This window comes from Rhinichthys klamathensis, unplaced genomic scaffold (genome assembly GCF_029890125.1).
Source record: "Rhinichthys klamathensis goyatoka isolate OS25496 unplaced genomic scaffold, OSU_Roscu_1.1 h1tg000110l_1, whole genome shotgun sequence".
Taxonomy (NCBI): domain Eukaryota; kingdom Metazoa; phylum Chordata; class Actinopteri; order Cypriniformes; family Leuciscidae; genus Rhinichthys; species Rhinichthys klamathensis.
In genome coordinates, this window is record NW_026606648.1 from 1,797,952 (window position 1) to 1,815,911 (window position 17,960).

A 17,960-nucleotide genomic window follows, 5' to 3' on the forward strand; every position below is an offset into this window, starting at 1 on the left:
GAAATAGGAACTGACAGGTAACCACTTAAAGAGAGACAGTGTGGGCCAAACATGTGGCCCGTTTCCTCTGAAACCAATACAAACACGTTTTTTAAATTTATATTAAATCTACCACTTGTGATTCCAGTGGCTTTAGTGCAGCTAGTACATACTGCAACCCTCATTTCAAGTGAATTATCGCACAGCCATTATGAGAGGTTGACCTCGGTGTAGCCGTATCATTCACAATCATCTAAACGCCACAGGGGGATGTCATTAATCTCATATTAATAAAGAAATCAAACTGAATTATGGATGTCCGCAGTGAACGGCGAGGCATTTTAAAGCGCCAAAGGTTAAGTGTGAAATCAATGCCTATAAATGAGCGTATAAAAATTCAGGGGAGTGAGAGGAGAGAAACAGAAAGCGAGCGCAGCCTTTAAATCAGTTTTCCACAAAGCACGATTGTCGAGTCACGCTTTTAACGCCACAGAGCTTTTACCGAGTGCATCAGGGCGGCTGTTTTAACCAGCTCATTATGGGCTCTGCATTATGAACCACATGTGCTGCGTCGTCCAACATTCCCCTTGTGAAAAAGAAGTACACTTGGTCATACTTTAAAGAAGAGTACTTACTACAGACATTATATAGGACTTAAGTGCAAATAGAATGTAATGTCTTCGGACACAATTGCATGTTATTTGAAATATGTAATATATCTCAAATGTAAATTGAAAGCAATTAGTAATTTCCTAATTACATATATTGTTTTGTGCACTGCAGAATATACTGACAAACATTTATGGTAATGTTTATGGTGAAATTATATGGTTTTACAGTGTCCTTGTTACATATCTTACTAGTTCTTACTATAATTACATGCAACTAACCCTAAATCTAATCCTACACCTATAGTAAATACATGTTGTTATTACTCAGTATTTAAACATATAATTACAATGACACCTTACACTACAAGTGCACATTCAGTACAATTAAGTGCACTTCTTTTTCTGGTCTGCATGCATGGGGAAAACATACCATCATCTAGGATGCTTTTTATCATTGACCCTGAGGGCTTCTATTGGATTTTATTATTCCTCAAAGCTCTGTTAACTCACCATGAGCTCTGATGTACATATGTACTACCAGAAGCCCCAGGGAACTTCAAAAGCTGCGGACAGAATGGGAAAGCCTGCATCTCTCCCGGCTGAAGGATGAGAGGGTAATTGAATTGTCTTCTGAATCTTGACCTATGACCTGGCCAGTTTTGTATGCAACCAGTGAGGGTGAAATTAATAATAGGAATCCATGTCAGGTCCCTGTGCCAGCACTGGGTGAATCTGATGGCAGGGGACCATTGAGACTCTGCAGGTAATCCGGTCAAATGAGAAGCCTAGCCAGGGAATCCCTCACAACAATGACTATGGATATGAGCTCAACATCTTTACATGATCTCTGAGCCTGATGCTAAGAAAGCCACGTCTGCTCGATCTCTGATGTTATATAGGAATATTTTAAAGTGAATATGTCGAGTGACTGGATGTAATGATATCAGGAAATGGGTCAAATACAATATCTTGAAGTGAATTCAACAAACTCATCCACACTTATAAAATTCAGTCCAGCGTTCTACATAAAGGTAGCAATCACAACAAACAGCATTACAAATGATTGTCACATTTGGCCATGCCCTTTGACCCTTTGTTGTTGTTGTGTGTTTTGAGAAGGTGAACACTCATGGAAGCAGTGATCTGTCAGAAAGGCTTTTTCTCTCTTTCCTTCTCCATCAGACAGTTGGTAGCATGAAGACACAATCAGAGGGCAGCAGATGTCAGTGAGACCACCTTTGTTTCCATTCTCTCCACACTAGACCACCTCATTGCAGTAGTCCATTGTCATTAATTTGCTGTTGGGGGATGTTCACACTCCTCCTCTCCTGTCGCTGACCATCATTTAGTAAAACACTGTAGTGCACACTCTAAATCTCATTGACCATATCATTTTTTTAGTGTAGATGTAGACTTCCTATGTAAGTTATGACAACATGTGTTTTTACATTGCTTTAACTCAGCAAAATAAAGATTCAACTCATTTTTAAGTAAATTTAATGTATTTTAAGTTGAAATAACTTAAACATCCAAGTTGATTGTACTTAACAATTTAAGGCAGCAACTTTTTTTACAGTCTATCATCTATCTATCTATCTATCTATCTATCTATCTATCTATCTATCTATCTATCTATCTATCTATCTATCTATCTATCTATCTATCTATCTATCTATCTATCTATCTATCTATCTATCTATCTATCTATCTATCTATCTAGTTCAGAGCCTCAGAGTGGTTGTTTCCATTATGTCATAGTGTTCCTCCATTAATTTAATCTTTTTTTAAATGTGAATGATTTAAGAAGTGATGTGATATTTCTCCATGGCATTTCCAGTTTATCTGAATTTCTGTCTGTGCATAAAAGAGAAAGAGAGACTATTTGAAACAGAATTGTGAATCACTGTATCACGATTGATCTGTCTGTCGTCTTTTTTTAAAGACGTTTAGTATTAACAATATAGTGTTAATAATATTAAAAGTAGTAGGCTATTGAAATAAAAGTTTAATCAACAATACCAGAATATTAGTCGAATAATTCGTTCGATTTAAATTAAATAGCCTATATATCGAAGCAACAAAAATTGCATTCATAATAAATCCCTTTCACAATTTTCAGAAAGTTTCATCGAACAAAAACATGATCTTCTTTAAGGGTAATAATAATAACAGTTATTTCTCATATCATTAATTTTAATTTTCAGTTTGCAGACGATCCGACACAGACAAATTTGAACAGTTACAGCTCATGATAAAGACAATACAAATATAAATGAACGATAGGTAACAGGAAATTCAGAAGTAATAATAATAATAAATTCAGTCTTTGGTATTATTAACTTGCTTTGGTTGTGCAGCTCACAATTACACGACGACATATTTGCTTTGAGCTATCTTTAAAAAGTACAAAAAAACACGTATTTCTAATGCCAAATACATTTTAATAAATAGAAACAACATTAAAAATAATAAAGTTAAAGCAAAAATATTTTCTTAGGGGACAGGTAACTAGATTAAATAAAATACACAATACCGGCAAACAACATTGACGCAAGCCATCTTTTCTGTGAAAAGGCTGAATAACATAACCAGTGATTTAGTTGCAGTGGTGAAGCATTAGTTCCAGGGTCTGTACTCGGAGGTGATGCTGGTTATCCCGGGAAAAGAGAAACTGTCTCCCAGCTGTTTCTGTAAAGAATCTTTGTTGGGGAAAAGCGTGTTTTCGTCTCCAGGAAGAACAACAGTGCTGTCCAAAAGTGGTAGCTCTAAGGGCAGATATATATTTAATTAGATTAGGCCATAAATAGTCTTATAACTATATATTTAATTAATAATTGCCACATGAATCCAACAAATGTTTACTATATTATCAATAGTTTTGTTTTCATTTAATTTACGTTTTCGGTCCTTCTCAAATTTAATAAATGTTTTCCTAAAAAAAAATTCGGTTGCTTGGGTATTAGGGTAATTAAGTAGCCTATCTTCATACTTACTTTTATGCGTCTTCATGTGATATTTCAACTCTTGTGCATCCTGGAAAGTGGTTGCACACACATCACAGGAGAAGGGCTTGTCTTTGGCGTGTGTCCGGCGGACGTGGCTGTCGTGTGCCGCGTGAGAGGCGAACGCTTTCCCGCAGTGTTTGCACTTGAACGGCCGCTCGCCGGAGTGCTGGCGGATGTGCGTGCGGAGGATGCTGGAGGCCGTGAACGCCTGTGACATTCACAAATACATGTTCATATTGAATAATCATAATATACACCAACAAAAAAAAAGTTACTTTGGGCTTTTAAATATCTAAATAGGAACATCCTGTTGAATTACATTATTTTTGCACAATTTTTTAGGCCTAATGGTAAGGCTATTTGCATTTTAAAATGCAAGAAAATTAAATGAAATTCTAGGTCTATAAATAACCACAACAAGAAGAACAACAGCAACAACAATTTTCCTAAACCATCATATAAACCTTCCTGTATTTTGTATATAGGACTAGCCTATATAAACCATTCCATGCATTATTTAGTGTGTTTATTAAAACTGGTTTTCCGTTGGTGTAGGTAAAACATGACCGAAACACATAGGAATAAAACTGTCTCTGGCAGTCCACAAACAGGACAGAGAGAGTGACACACGTGACCATTGCGAAGACTCTTTTCGGACGCGTAAGTGTTTAAGAATAGAACGAGACGAGTTTAAAACAAAGCGACAGACAAACTTTTGTCTCTTTGAGAGTCATAAATTAAACCATAATCCTCATGTACAATGCACTGGATCTGCATCTGCCATTAATTAGCATGTAAGTGTCTTCTAAGATTGAGTCCAGCGCTAATGATAAACCATGAAATGAAAGCAGTATAGCCTACTTTAGCTGGAACGCACCTGTATAAGATCGGAGCATCACTCACCTTGTTACAGTAAACACATTTGTAAGGCCGCTCTCCTGAGTGCACGCGCATGTGTTTGTTCAGACTGGAGGACTGCGAGAAACTTTTGCCGCACACAGAGCACTAAGAGGAAAAAGAGGGTAAAAAGCTAAAACTCTTCGATTGGTTTTAACATTGCTCATGAAAATAAGTTGAGCAATTTTCAACTTTTTTGTCATACAAGATTCAAATCATTTTTATAAGTCAGTTTAATGTAATTTAAGTTGAAATGACTTGAACATCCAAGTTGATTGTAGCTACTTAAGAAATTGAAGACATCATTTTTTTCAGGGTATAATTCTATAAATAAATAAACAAAACAAATCATAATCCGTAAATTCTTAAAATGAATTCTAATTCATTAAAAAATAAATCACATTTCCAAAATGGAAAAGGCACCCATTTTGTTAAAAGATCCCTATACACTGATTCTTCATCAAATAATTTTAAAAAATATTAGTAAAACGTCAATATCTTGATATTTTCTTTTTGGGCATCGGGTTTGTGCTGTTTTCTAAAAGGAGCTGTTCTTTCAGCACCACAGCAGTCCCATTAGTTAAAATTATCCAATGTATCGGTATGAAGATATATTTACCTTATGCGGTCTGTGTTTCTCATGCACATGGAGAATGTGGATTCGGAGTCGGTCTCTCTTCTCGAAAGACCTGTTGCAGAGGTGGCAGGGGAACTTCCTGTCGCCCTGATCCACACAGCGCGTGTATTTCAAGTGTTTGTCCCTGTAGTACTTATAAGCGAACACTTTACCACAGCGATCACACTTAAAACCCTCTCCAGAATCTGGAAGGAAGAAACATTTGCAAATACATCACATTATAATCTCATAACAAAGGACAGAACGCGCTGGACTATAAAATAACTTATTTGCAATACGCGCACATGTATACCTTCAGCTGGGAGCGCTTCACTGGCATCAATAAACTCTTTGAGGGTGAGAGGAATACCCAGAAACTGCACATAGCAGTCTCCGTACCAGACCAACAGTTCTTGGCCGGCTCGGATCTCTTTGCAGGCCTCATAGTAAATCTGGCCTTCACACTGCACCGCAGTCAGGTTCTGCTCCTCTGGAAAGCGCGCGCACTTCACCAACGACATCCAATTCCCCGGAGCGCCTCTTCCATCCACAAAGTGACTCAAGCGCCCGTTCTCAAAGATCTTATAGGGGGAAAAAAGTGTTTGGAATTTAATATAAACATATTAAATATATATATCAGAATATAACAGCGTATGCATTATCTCACTGAAAAATCGTGTTTTCCCACACACACGTTTTATATAAAATCAGCATTTAAATAATAATGCAATAATGCTTATTTCAAATTTGCTGTTTACCTCCCACATGAGCGTGTTGTCATCATAGGTTTTGATCTCACTTGTGTTCACCAGTTTGCCCTGAAACGGTCCAAACCTGGTGCCTTTTGGAATTGTGCTTTTATCAGCAAAAACTCCATAATGGGAAAGGCTTCCACAATTAGTTTGGAGAATCGATATCCCTGAAAAATTCAAGACACACTCTATGAAATTGCCAGCAGTAAACTTCAGAATAGAAATTCTCAAGAAAGAAAGAAAGAAAGAAAGAAAGAAAGAAAGAAAGAAAGAAAGAAAGAAAGAAAGAAAGAAAGAAAGAAAGAAAGAAAGAAAGAAAGAAAGAAAGAAAGAAAGAGTTCTACCTTCTGGGCGTTCAAATCCTCCGGTATCAACAGGGAGAAGATGACGATCAGCTAATTAATTGAAAAATATATATATATGAGTTACAAACACTGTAAAAAAAATATGATAAATAAATTATGACAACGTTTTTACATTGCTTAAACTCATCAAAATAAGTTAAGCATTTTTGAAATATTATATAAGTTATACAAGATTCAACTCATTTTAAAGTCAGTTTAATGTAATTTAAGTTGAAATTACTTAAACATCCAAGTTGATAGTACTTAAAAAATGTACAGTCCACAATTATGATAATCCAACATGAAAAACTAAAAAGAACATGGAATTATGGCGTTTAATGAAAAGTATAGTAGCCTAATTGTAATAAAACAACGTCAAATATTTTAAGTGTGCAACATAATACATATTGCCAGATTTGTTTTCCTTGTTCAGCACATCGAAAATGCTTCTTTTTTTTCTTCTTCTTCTTTTTTTTTTGCAATGAAAAGTGTTATATAGCCTACATTAAAATGATTATTATATACCTGCACTGGGAGGGAAGGATAGTCCAGAGATGGCATGTCCAGGATTTTGGCCTTGTTTTTGGGAATATCCGTACAGGACCGTGAACAGGTCTTCCTCTGTAAAACTGAAGGTGTGCGTGTGCTCGGGTCTCGGGTCTGCAGCCTGCAGGCAGCCGAAACTGTTCTTAACCGGAGAGGATGAAGCCGAAGAAGACTTTCTGCTGGAGGGGCTGCTGAACTCGGACGGAGAGCCGGTGCTCCGCTCCTCGTGTCTGGTGTACATGCTTTGTGGAGGCTGCACGTGCTGAAAATATGGCATGTTGGACACGTTGAGGATCTGCTCATGGAACACCGCGGTCTGGTGGCTGTTGTGGCTGAAAAAAGACGGAGTCCCGGTGAAGTTGAACGGCATGATTGTCTGTGCGTCGGTCACCATGCGGCCCAGAGACTTGAGCGGATGGAAGATGCTGTGCGCGCTCTTGAGGATGTTCGTGTAGTGCGCGCCGGGCAGAGACGGGTAGACAGCGAGACTCCGGTCTCTCACTGCGGGGTGACTGGAGAGAGACACCGACATCACAGCCGATGAGGGGGACCCGAGGAAAGTTTCACTTGCGGTTTATATTCAGACCTGTAGACTGTAAACATGTTTTCATCATTATAACAATATCTTTGTTTCCATCCAAGTTTTCACAATTTCTTTAATGTCAGAGATTCATTTCGATTTTCTCCAAAAGTGCAATAAACTTGCAGGTTGTAACTTTGACATTTACTTAAATATTTCAGACAACAATTCAAATGAAATGTACATTTTAGACGGCATATTCCTTTCAGTTCTTAGAAGAACCTTTTTTTAGTGACATTTTAATAATCTAAAGAACACTTTTCCACTATACAAAAAAACTTTTGTGTAAATGTAAAAAAAGTTGCTGCCTTAATTTGTTCAGTACAATCAACTTGGATGTTTAAGTCATTTCCACTTAAATTAGGCCTACATTAAACAGACTTTAAAAAATAAGTTGAATCTTGTAGGCTATAACATAAAAAAGTTGAAAATTGCTTACCTTATTTTGATGAGTTAAAGCAATGTAAAAACATATGTTGTCATAACTTATTGATCATATAATTATTTTGATTTTTTTACAGTGGATGTTAAAGTATATTCATGGAACCATGATGCCAATAAAGAACTTTTATTTTTAAGAGTGTATATTGTCCCATTTTGTTAAATTAAAAAGAAACATACTGAGACGTAAAAAGAAAGGTTCTTTGCAAATGGTTAGCGAATATCATTCCTATTTTGGGCTGGTTATTGCAACTTTATTTAAAGTGTATTAAGTTGAAATTTACAGTATGACAATATCTTATAACACAGACAAACCAAAAATACGACTTTCTAAATGCCTGCAGAAAGTCATGTTTTAATGCACTGTGAAATGCTTTGTCAAGTAACCCAAAACAGAAATAACTCCGACTGCAGAGATTTCAAAAGCAAAAGTTTCCGGTATTCCTATACTTTTTCCCAATTGGCCATTTTCTAAACTGACCAGTGGAATAAACTGTGCGCGAGCGCGCCATGCACTAACAGAGACTAATGAGGGTCATGACACTACAATTTAAGAACAGAAGGTCAGCAAGAAAGGTCACCATTAATGAAGCCTTTCCAACTCTTTTAAAAAGCATTAAAGGTGTCATGCTCCATAGACTCCTGACCTCAGCTGGTTATTGCACATGAAGAGTGGCCTTAAATCCATAATGTTAATGCAAAACAAAACACAAATCATTGATTGCTGTCTTCAAAACTAGGAAAAAAATATTGTTAATTGTAATTGCTTAAAGATGTTCTTACCATATAGCGACTTGTGCAAGCCTGAGATCCTCCTGTTGTGTTTGGGGAAGCTTTACTTGGCGGTTCAGGAGCGATGAACTAAGGTCTTGTGTGTGTGAAGCTTGAGACAGGTCTGAAGACATATGGTTGAGTGTAGGATAGCTACTCGAGAGGGGATGCCTTTCCCGGATCTCTGCTGTCATTGGTCAGTCTGGGGTTCATCCTCAGGGAATTACACTTTAACACGCTGTAGCAGCGCTGAGAATCCTCTCACAGTTCTCTTTCATATGCACCGCAGTCTCTAATGTGTTAACTACTGCAGGCGCACTGTTAACCGCTCCTAACGGCGAGAACGGCACGAGTTCAGTTTAGATATAGAGGCTGTTTGTGAAAACCAAAGTCAGCAGCAGCATGCATTTAATAATGGGAATTAACCGTGCATCACTGTAAACAATCATTTTCATGATTTATCACAACTTTTTTTCTTTTGTCAAATCAACTTAGGCTATTGGGGTTCAGATAACACAATATTTTGAATTTCTGTTTATTAACCCAATCTCCTTCATTGTAATTGCTAAAAAAAATATTTCGATGAACTCAAAATTTTAAGGCAACCAGGTAACTTACTTCAAGTTAAACCAATAATACTTTTTTACATGGAGTTTCACAGACGAAACATCTGTTGTAGATCATTTTATACCGTGAAAACGAAGTTTCACAGCAATGTCATTGACACTTCACAGCCAGATGTGTTTTGTACATATGAGTTAAATTAGAGGTAATTTTATTACGAAAAAAAAGTAGGCTATTTTAAATAAAAATATAAAAAATAGGTCTTGTCGCAGGGACTTCAAAACCCTTTTTTTTACTTTAACACAATCATACATTTTGAGCTGCCATAATTATTCCTAATTAAAAAGAACAATAATAATTAATTCATTATAATCATTAAGTTCTGCTGGATCATGTATTTTTTAGACCAAAAATATAACACCAAAAAATATTAAGCAAAAACTTGATAACACTTTATTACAGTGTCTTTGTTACACGTTAGGCCTACATGTAGGCCTAACTAGTAATAACAGTACATTATGCATAATTGCAACTAATTTACTGCTAGTTGCAACTTAACTAATTGCAACCCTAAACCAAACCAAACCTTAACTCTAGAAGTAGGCCTTATACCACAAATAACCAAAATCAATTTGTTACTGTCATTATTAACAATATTACTTATTTATATAATGATAGGACTAATATTTATTTGTAAATTATTTAATAATTATAAAAAAAGTTTTGCGGTTTTAAGGCACATCCTATAACAGCCGACATCGTAGCCTACTTCGTAATTGTCTCTTCGGATATTTTCTTATATTAAATAAGACACTTTTACTTCCTGTGTAACGGGTGTTGTTTTTGTCTTCAGTGTTTATAAAGCAATTTTTCTTTTACATTGAATAAACACGCAAGCGCGCCATCATTAATTTAACATATACGAACTATGCCCAAACAAGGTTTTCCAACTTTTAAAAAGCTCTTTTTTTTTAGAAAGATCTGTGCATCATTTCCTCTGTAAAATGGAAAACATAAACCATGAGATGATTATAAATGTTGCAATAACAGAATTCTTTATTTACAATTCAATTTGATTCAACATCAAATAGCATCAGCAAAGCCATATTAGTTGACAACTTGCATAACTGTATTTAAATTTCTCTCGGTATATCTAACTTTGCATAAAAGGCTCACACTAAGATTACACACATCGATGCAGATGAACAGAGATGTTTATGTGACCACAACTGGGAAATAAAATACATCTCAGGAGCGCAACACTGTAAGCTTTCTCCAAAAAGTCCTTATAAATTACATATTGCTTCGATTTCCCATTGCATCGTCTTCATTCTCACACATAACTGAGAGGGTAAAATCAGGACTGTACAAAATAATAAAACCCACAACTGATCACAAACAAAACATGGAAAATGAGCAATATTGAGACTGGAGGAGAGTGAGGGAGAGACAGAGAGAGAGTTCTGTACGTATCCATTGATGAACTGGGTCGATCCTGTCAATGATTCGCTATACAAATATAATACAGACAACTTTTGTAATATACAAGACGGTAAAACAGATCTAAGGCAATATGCTAAGTTATAGCATTTCAAGGTTGTTGCATTTAGCTCTAAGAAATTGGCAGACTATACAAAACACGTTTAAAGTCTCAGAAAAACAAAATCAAAAGGTATAAGGTAAAGACAAATCATTTTAGGAAATTCAATAGCCGTTACAACTCCATTGATTTATTTCTTTATTTGAGGACAAATGGCTCTTTTTGCACTAGCACTGATAAAAAGTCTAGAAAACTCTGCACCACCTTCACATCATGGCTTATATTTATTTCAAAATCTTGACAATCTTTGGACTTTGCAGAGGGTAGTGGTACATGTGCGACCTCAAAACTGGCTTTTCTCCAATATGATAGTAGTATAGATGCGTATGGATGTCAGTCCTTGTTCAAGGCATCCAACATTCATCGAAATTGTGATCAAAAAAAGCTTGGAATAAATAAGTACTCGTTTTAGTCGACAAATGCTAGCGGGTTTATTGAAATCGATTATATCCCACATGAGAATGCAGGTGTTTCTCAAAGGATACAGAACATTTTGAATGGTGGCCAGAGTGACGCTTCACCCCAAACAATGTGAAATCAAACTTGTATTTACAGTGTTTAAAAGGAAAAGCTAAAGCTATACCAAAACACCAGGTATATTCGTACACAACCACGGCACCTTCAGCGAATAATGACAGAGCTGGTCGTCGCAAACTTCAGTTGCTGCTGGTACATACAGTATACTTAAAAACATGTAGGCCTAGTACTTTTTTTTTAAACACACCAGCTTAAACACAGATGACATGGCGATATTTTCAGCGAAAGCTAAAGGCTGACAATCTAACCCCGATACAACCTGTGTGCAGACATGAGACGAAAACAAAAAGAAAGTGGCATGTGTAAGTCTACCGATCAATTCAAAGTCGAGGAAATTTGGCTTAGTCCTCAAATAGGCTAGAAAACAAAGACTGTGTTGCGAACATTACAGCGATAAGAGTTTACGTGTTTGTAGTGACCGTTGATTCAAATCTGAACCGTTGATGTTTTCAAGATGGCGAACAATGTGTGAATGTAGGAATAGCCACGTAAAACACCAATGCTGCTTTATTTATTCTATTTTTTTTTTTTTTGGCTACACCAGAACTAAAACCTGCTTTTCACTGAGAAACAAGTAGATTTGGACATCTCGTTTGTGTTTTTTTCTTCTTCTCAAAATAGAAAGCACAATAAAAAAATCTGTTTTTAATACTGAGTTTAAACCGGGGAGCAAAAATGTGTCTCCTGAAAAGTCCTGTACAAAAATTACAAAACAAAGCAAAAGAAAACCTCAAGTAATATTTATTGCTTGTTGTCTTTTCTTACACACACCGGATTCTGCTTGTACCTATAGCATCTGGCATGAAGCACGTCACTCCACACAACAAAGAAAGCAGGCTTCAGTGTTGAGTTTATGGCTGTGTTGGGTTCCTCCGGTGGGGCTCCCGGCTAAAGGCTTAGAAGCAAGCGAGTATCTGTACACTGTACACACAGCACCCTCCCAGACCCCCACCCAGGAAAGAAGAGCCACCGGACCCCGGCTCCCCCTTCCTTAGTACCACAGGAATCAGCACATCCTCATCTTCCCGCCAAACGAACATGCTCGTGGTGAGAAACTCCGTCCTAGTTCCAGAAACAATTAAGACTGGAATTTGAGGGGAGGAAGGGGAAATATACTGGGGGAAAAAAAATTAAATATAATACGAAACAGATTCCCCCCCACCCCCCAGAATTGGTATTTACAATCTACCAGTATTTCATTTGACTAACCACAACAAAATCACCTTCTCTCTGAAACTACTGGACCAATGAAAACGAAATCCATGTTGAACTTTATCTTATGCTGAGGCATTTCGTATGCACTCTCAGTGATTTTTCTCTTTCTAACTGATGGTTTATAAAGAAATCTACACTGTTATTAAAAAACAAACTATACATTAGAATAAAACTTAATTTAATACACAATAAACCTCTTGACTAAATCAAGCTAATTTTACAAACCATCATCTGGATTCTCATAATCTATATAGATGCCGTTTCAACATCATTCTATCTTTATTTGCACTCTGAAACAAAACAATAAAGAAAACAAAAAGGCAAAGTGGCTGAATTTTGAGCGTGCATTTCAAATGCAGTATTCTTGCCTGTTTTTGGACCGTCAGATTGGAAAGGAGTCAGAGAGAAAGATGGTTGGGCAATAGAACGTCTTCTTAAGAAGAGCCTGAAGTCCAGAGGAAGAAACGAGAACGAGAAGACAGAGAAAAAGAGAGGGAGGAATACATTCATGGGAGACAAGGATTCCGATGCCACGGACAGGGGAGACCTAAGTCACACTACGGTGAATGCAACGGAGCAGACTGACGGAAAGGGCTTACGGTGTAAGTACGAGACAGAAGGCCGTGCTCGACTGAGGGGGTGGGAGGGGGCTCTAGGTCCAGAAGATCAAAGTGTCAGTGTGTGTGTGCGTGTGTGTGTGTTTGAGGGAGAGTGTCAGTCCCCTCCGAGCTCCAGTACCCCTGTTGCATCCTCTAGAGATGTCCAGTAGGGGGCAGTAGACAGGCTCTCTAAAGACCCGTACGGCCCCGATAGCAGCTTAAATAGCACAGCATCACTCCAAACTCTCCTTGATCACGCTGCAGCAGAAAATCACTCATGAAACATCTTCATTAAACTCGGTTTACTGCATTGTGATGTCGTCTGCCCCGTGTCAACAATACTTCTGCTGTGGAAGAGAGAGAGAGAGAGAGAGAGAGAGAGAGAGAGAAAAACTGGGTCTTAGACTTGACAGTGAGCATTCATAAAATGAAAAACAAAAACAAACGTACATTTTTCACCGAAATCATGTATGAGCCAGTTTTTTTTATATACTAGAGAGAGTTCATATCATCCCATAATTAACAATAATTAAGTTGTAAATAACAACTTAATTAGTCTTAATAGGTAATGGAGTGCTGCAGTGATGATGTATTTTTGTAGGCCAACACGGAAGCTAGCATTACCCTGGTTCCCTCGACAAAAACCCAATTGGATTTTTTTTAATGATAAGCTCTGTGATCAACAAACGTTTCTGATACTAACACGATTTGCCCATCAAGATAATTTTCACAAATGAACACAACTTTTATGAATTTTGAAGCCTAAATACAATCTCATGAAATAAATCTTAGGCTGTAAACGAACTAAACCACAGTCATTCGACTTCAACATCACCACCACCAAGCTTCTGGCAACTCTTTTAGTCTTTAATAAAAAAAAAAAGAGAAAATTTTCCCTGAAAGTGTGAGTTAGAATAGTTTGCAATAGCACGATTATGAACACAACAAGGCTGTGAAAGCGGAGTAGTGCATAGATGAGTGTACAATCTCTGTAGTCCCATTAAGCAACATGTTAACAACCGCCTTTTTCAAAACACGCAAAAGCTTCTAAAAAAAAATCAAGAGTGAGGTATTAATGGTGTGCTTTTTGTCATAGAATAAAACATGAAAATATCTTGAGCTTGTGTGGCATTAAAACAAAATCCATTTAAAAAACCCGTTGAGAGCTAAAATGCTAACATGTTTGTGTGTTTAGGCCTATAAAAACATGTCATCCCTGCAGCACTCTATAGTGATGTCTGCGGTGCTGGAGTCAGGACTACGGTTCCTACGGCATGCATCACGGTATGAATAAATCATGTGAACTTCTGTTTTATTGTTTGCTGGGTTATTTAGTGGTGTTGTTGTGTATGCTTTAAGTTATGCGCCATGTGGTGTTCATAGCATAATGTTCTTAAGTATGTGGTTGTTGTCATTGATCACATTAACATACACACTGATATATACTGATAACTCTCTAAAATCAGCGGTAACGCTTCCTTTTACAGTCCTGTTACCCATGTACTTACTATATAGTAATTATAATTACTGGGTAATAACTAGGTACTAACCCTGAACCTACCCCTAAACCTACCCTAACCCATGTACTTACCTTATATTAGCCAGTACTTTCTAGGTAAGTACACTGTAAGTACACGTAAGTACTGTACTGTAAAAGGAAGCGTTACCAAATCAGCTTATTTAATTTAACCCGTTGTCCTTATTTACATGCAATCAGGTTACTCCCCTGTAGTGACATCAAAACCTAATCCTCTGTATATCTGATTCTGATTATTCCATATGTTATTTGAGATATGATGTGAAATACATAAGCTGTATTTTGACTGTACCACTTCTGCTTCGGCTGCAGAGATGAGAACATTTTTTTATCATATCTTGGGTCGAGAAAGAGTCCGAGTTTGCCTGGATGTGCTTAAACCGCAGTAAGGACGCTGTCCTGTTACATACCACACAGACGGCAGAACGCCGGTTAAACTCACTCTCAAGTTGTTCCAAACCTGTATAAGTTCCTTTCTCTTGCTGAACACAAAATAAGATATTTTGAAGAATGTCAGTAATCATTTTGAGTCTGTATTGTTTTTCTCCATACTATGGAAGTCAATGGGGCCCATCGACTGTTTGGTTAACCATATTCTTAAAAATATATTTTTATGTGTTCAGCAGAAGATAGAAATGCATACAGGTTTGGAACAACTTGAGGGTGAGTAAATGATGACAGAATTTTAATTTTTGGGTGGAGTATCCTTTAATTATGGGCAAAACCAGGCAAAATCAAAGTAAGGGGCAAAAATGTAGCTGCATCGATTGGTTTATGCTTAAGTGTTTATGACCTTACTTCGATAAAGGAAAACATGTTAACACATTTAAATGATAACATGCATTATCAGCTTATTAATAACTCTTTCCCTCACCATTGACATAATTTTCTCAGCTTTTTGTTAAAGTTTTTTTTTCAATGATTTTTTTTTACATTTATTGCATGTTCAGATAGTCACACAACAAAATATTGTGGGGGCCATGAAAGTTTTGTGAAATTTACCAAAAATGCTGATGGTGGTTGGCAACTTAAAAAAAAGAAAATGCTGGCGGGAAGTTAAGTGGTATCCTACTTGGCTTAAAGACGTGCATGTAAACGCACTCGCTGTCAAAGTGTTTTTTCGTATTTTACTCATCACGTTTATTCTGAGAAAAATATGAATTTTCTAAATGAGACCACTGTCGTTGCACGTTGCAACCACACAAATAGCTTCACAATCCACTGGCCACCAAACCTGACTTGGTGGGAAGCGCATTCAATTCACCATAATCATATTAGTGTCATTTAGGTTCTAATTCTCACGATTAACTAGTTGCTTATTAGTATGTAGGATAGGATATTGGCTGTTATTAGTACTTTTAAAGCACATATTAATGACTTATTCTGCACGACCATATTCTACATCCCTTAATCCTACCCAATACCTAAACTTAACTACCTTACTATTAATAAGCAGTAATTGTGAGTTTTTGAGGAAAAAGTCATAGTTAACAGTTAGTTAAAAGTGAGAACTAGACCCTAAACTAAAGTGTGACCATAAGTTTTTAACAATGTATACTCAACAAAATATATGAGAATATACTTATATGAGGGGGATGTTATATGGAAAAATATACACTAATAAATCATGTCAGGTAAAGTACTTTTTAAAAGCTCTTGCAGCCCAGTTTCATGTACCCCTCCTCACTAAAATGTGTTGTAATGCCAAACTTTGTGTTGCCATGAAGAGATAATTACAGCTAAGAAACAGAAAGCAATAATTCATTAAACCTCCACTAATGGCAAAATGCTAAATTATTAAAAGACCGACTATACACACATCTTGGGAATAAATCAGCGGACTGAGATTTCAACGGCCTGTGGACTTATAACAACACCAAGTGCACACGATCAAACCCATGCAACTTGGTTAAATATTCATACTATTTAATGAAGCTTAAAAGCTGCAGTGGGCTGTGTAAAGCATAAAAAAGAACTGGCGAGAGAGTGCATCACTTAAGTAAACATATTAAAGAACTATTTTTGAAGAACAACATATCAAAGGATTCAATGGTTTGGGGTCAGTAAGATTTGTTTAATGTCTTTTTTAATGAAAGAAAAAAGACTGCATTACCTATTAAGGCTGCATTTATTTGATCAAAAATACAGTAAAAAGTTATACTATACAATTTAAAATCACTATTTTCTATTTTAACACGTCATATAATCGATTTAGCTTAATATTTTTGTGGATTTTTCCAGGATTGTTCAAATGAACAGCCTTTCTTTGAAATAGAAATCTTTATTAACATTATAAATGTCATAACTTTTGTTCAATTAAATGCATCTTTGCTGAAAAAAAGTATTAATGTATTTAAAAAAAAATTTGTACTGATCCCAAACTTTTGAACAATATTGTATATATTTGTATACTGTATATAAAACATGTATACACAGTAAGTAAGCTTTTAATTATATGATTAATAGGGCTGGGTAAAAATATCGATTTCTCGATATTAATCGATTCTCATTTTTATGAACCAATATCGATTCTTAAATCAAGAATCGATTAGTCATCCTGTTTTCATTTGATGAATGAATGGAACATTGTAGCGCGCATCCCATTCAATACATCGCAATAATCTTTGTGCTTTGTTACTATTGATACTAAATAAAGTCTCAAATTTCAAATTACGTCCATTTTCTTTCGAAATTCAAAAATATAAATACCGTTTTGGCGCTGTGGCGTGAGATCGCTCTGGCTCAGCTCAGCTCGAGAAGCACATTAATAATACCAGTTACAGCGCGAAATAAACATGAATGAACGTCTGAAAGTGTGTTAAAAGATAGAGTACAACTTATCGAAATCCGTATCATTTCATGGAATCGCTCAATCAGTGTTTCAACCGTGGAAAGACGTCAGTAAAACAACTTGTAAACAATGTCATCTAACGTCACATTTACCTCAGAAAAACCATATGTGACCATAAACTCGTTAGTCAGCTAGAAAAATTAACTCTAAAAAGGAGCATTTTGCTAAATATATGCACCATATTACATATTCATTATAATTTTTAATGTTCTTTGATATTTAATGCATGTTTGAATAAATCTGGCAAGTTTTTATGACAGCCACCATTTAAATGTTTATATTTCATATAACTTTATTATTATAAAAATAAATAAAAGTGTAATTTAAGTGTTTGTATAGCTACAAATCAGTTAATTTTTACCTTCAATATTATAGTAGGCTAATGAAGCCTAGTAGGCTACAACTGACTCCCATAGTTTACAGCATTAGTTAAGAGATTTGTTTTCCTTGAGAAAATTTGCCATGTATTGTACCTGATATCCAAAATAATCAATATTGAATCGAAATCGAATCGA

General features: G+C 36.2%; 2 protein-coding genes across 5 annotated transcripts in view; both read right to left on the reverse strand.

Moving 5' to 3' along the window:
* Window positions 1-3,102: 3,102 nt before the first annotated feature.
* Window positions 3,103-7,320, reverse strand: prdm14 (PR domain containing 14). Its single transcript, XM_056254109.1, has 8 exons — window positions 6,730-7,320; window positions 6,205-6,255; window positions 5,867-6,027; window positions 5,422-5,689; window positions 5,112-5,314; window positions 4,499-4,600; window positions 3,584-3,803; window positions 3,103-3,355 (listed from the first exon to the last, which is right to left on the reverse strand). The coding sequence occupies exons 1-8, from the start codon at window positions 7,280-7,282 to the stop codon at window positions 3,207-3,209; spliced, it is 1,707 nt and encodes a 568-aa protein (XP_056110084.1). The 5' UTR covers window positions 7,283-7,320; the 3' UTR covers window positions 3,103-3,206.
* A 4,647-nt stretch (window positions 7,321-11,967) lies between these two features.
* ncoa2 (nuclear receptor coactivator 2) overlaps window positions 11,968-17,960 on the reverse strand; it is a 102,824-nt gene continuing 96,831 nt past the window's right edge. For 3 of the 4 annotated variants that reach the window (XM_056254104.1, XM_056254103.1, XM_056254107.1), the window contains exon 22: window positions 11,968-13,404. In XM_056254104.1, the coding sequence (XP_056110079.1) occupies window positions 13,390-13,404 (15 nt within the window). In that variant the 3' untranslated portion in view covers window positions 11,968-13,389. The remainder of the gene's footprint in view (window positions 13,405-17,960) is intronic. The other variant, XM_056254106.1, reaches the window with a different exon arrangement.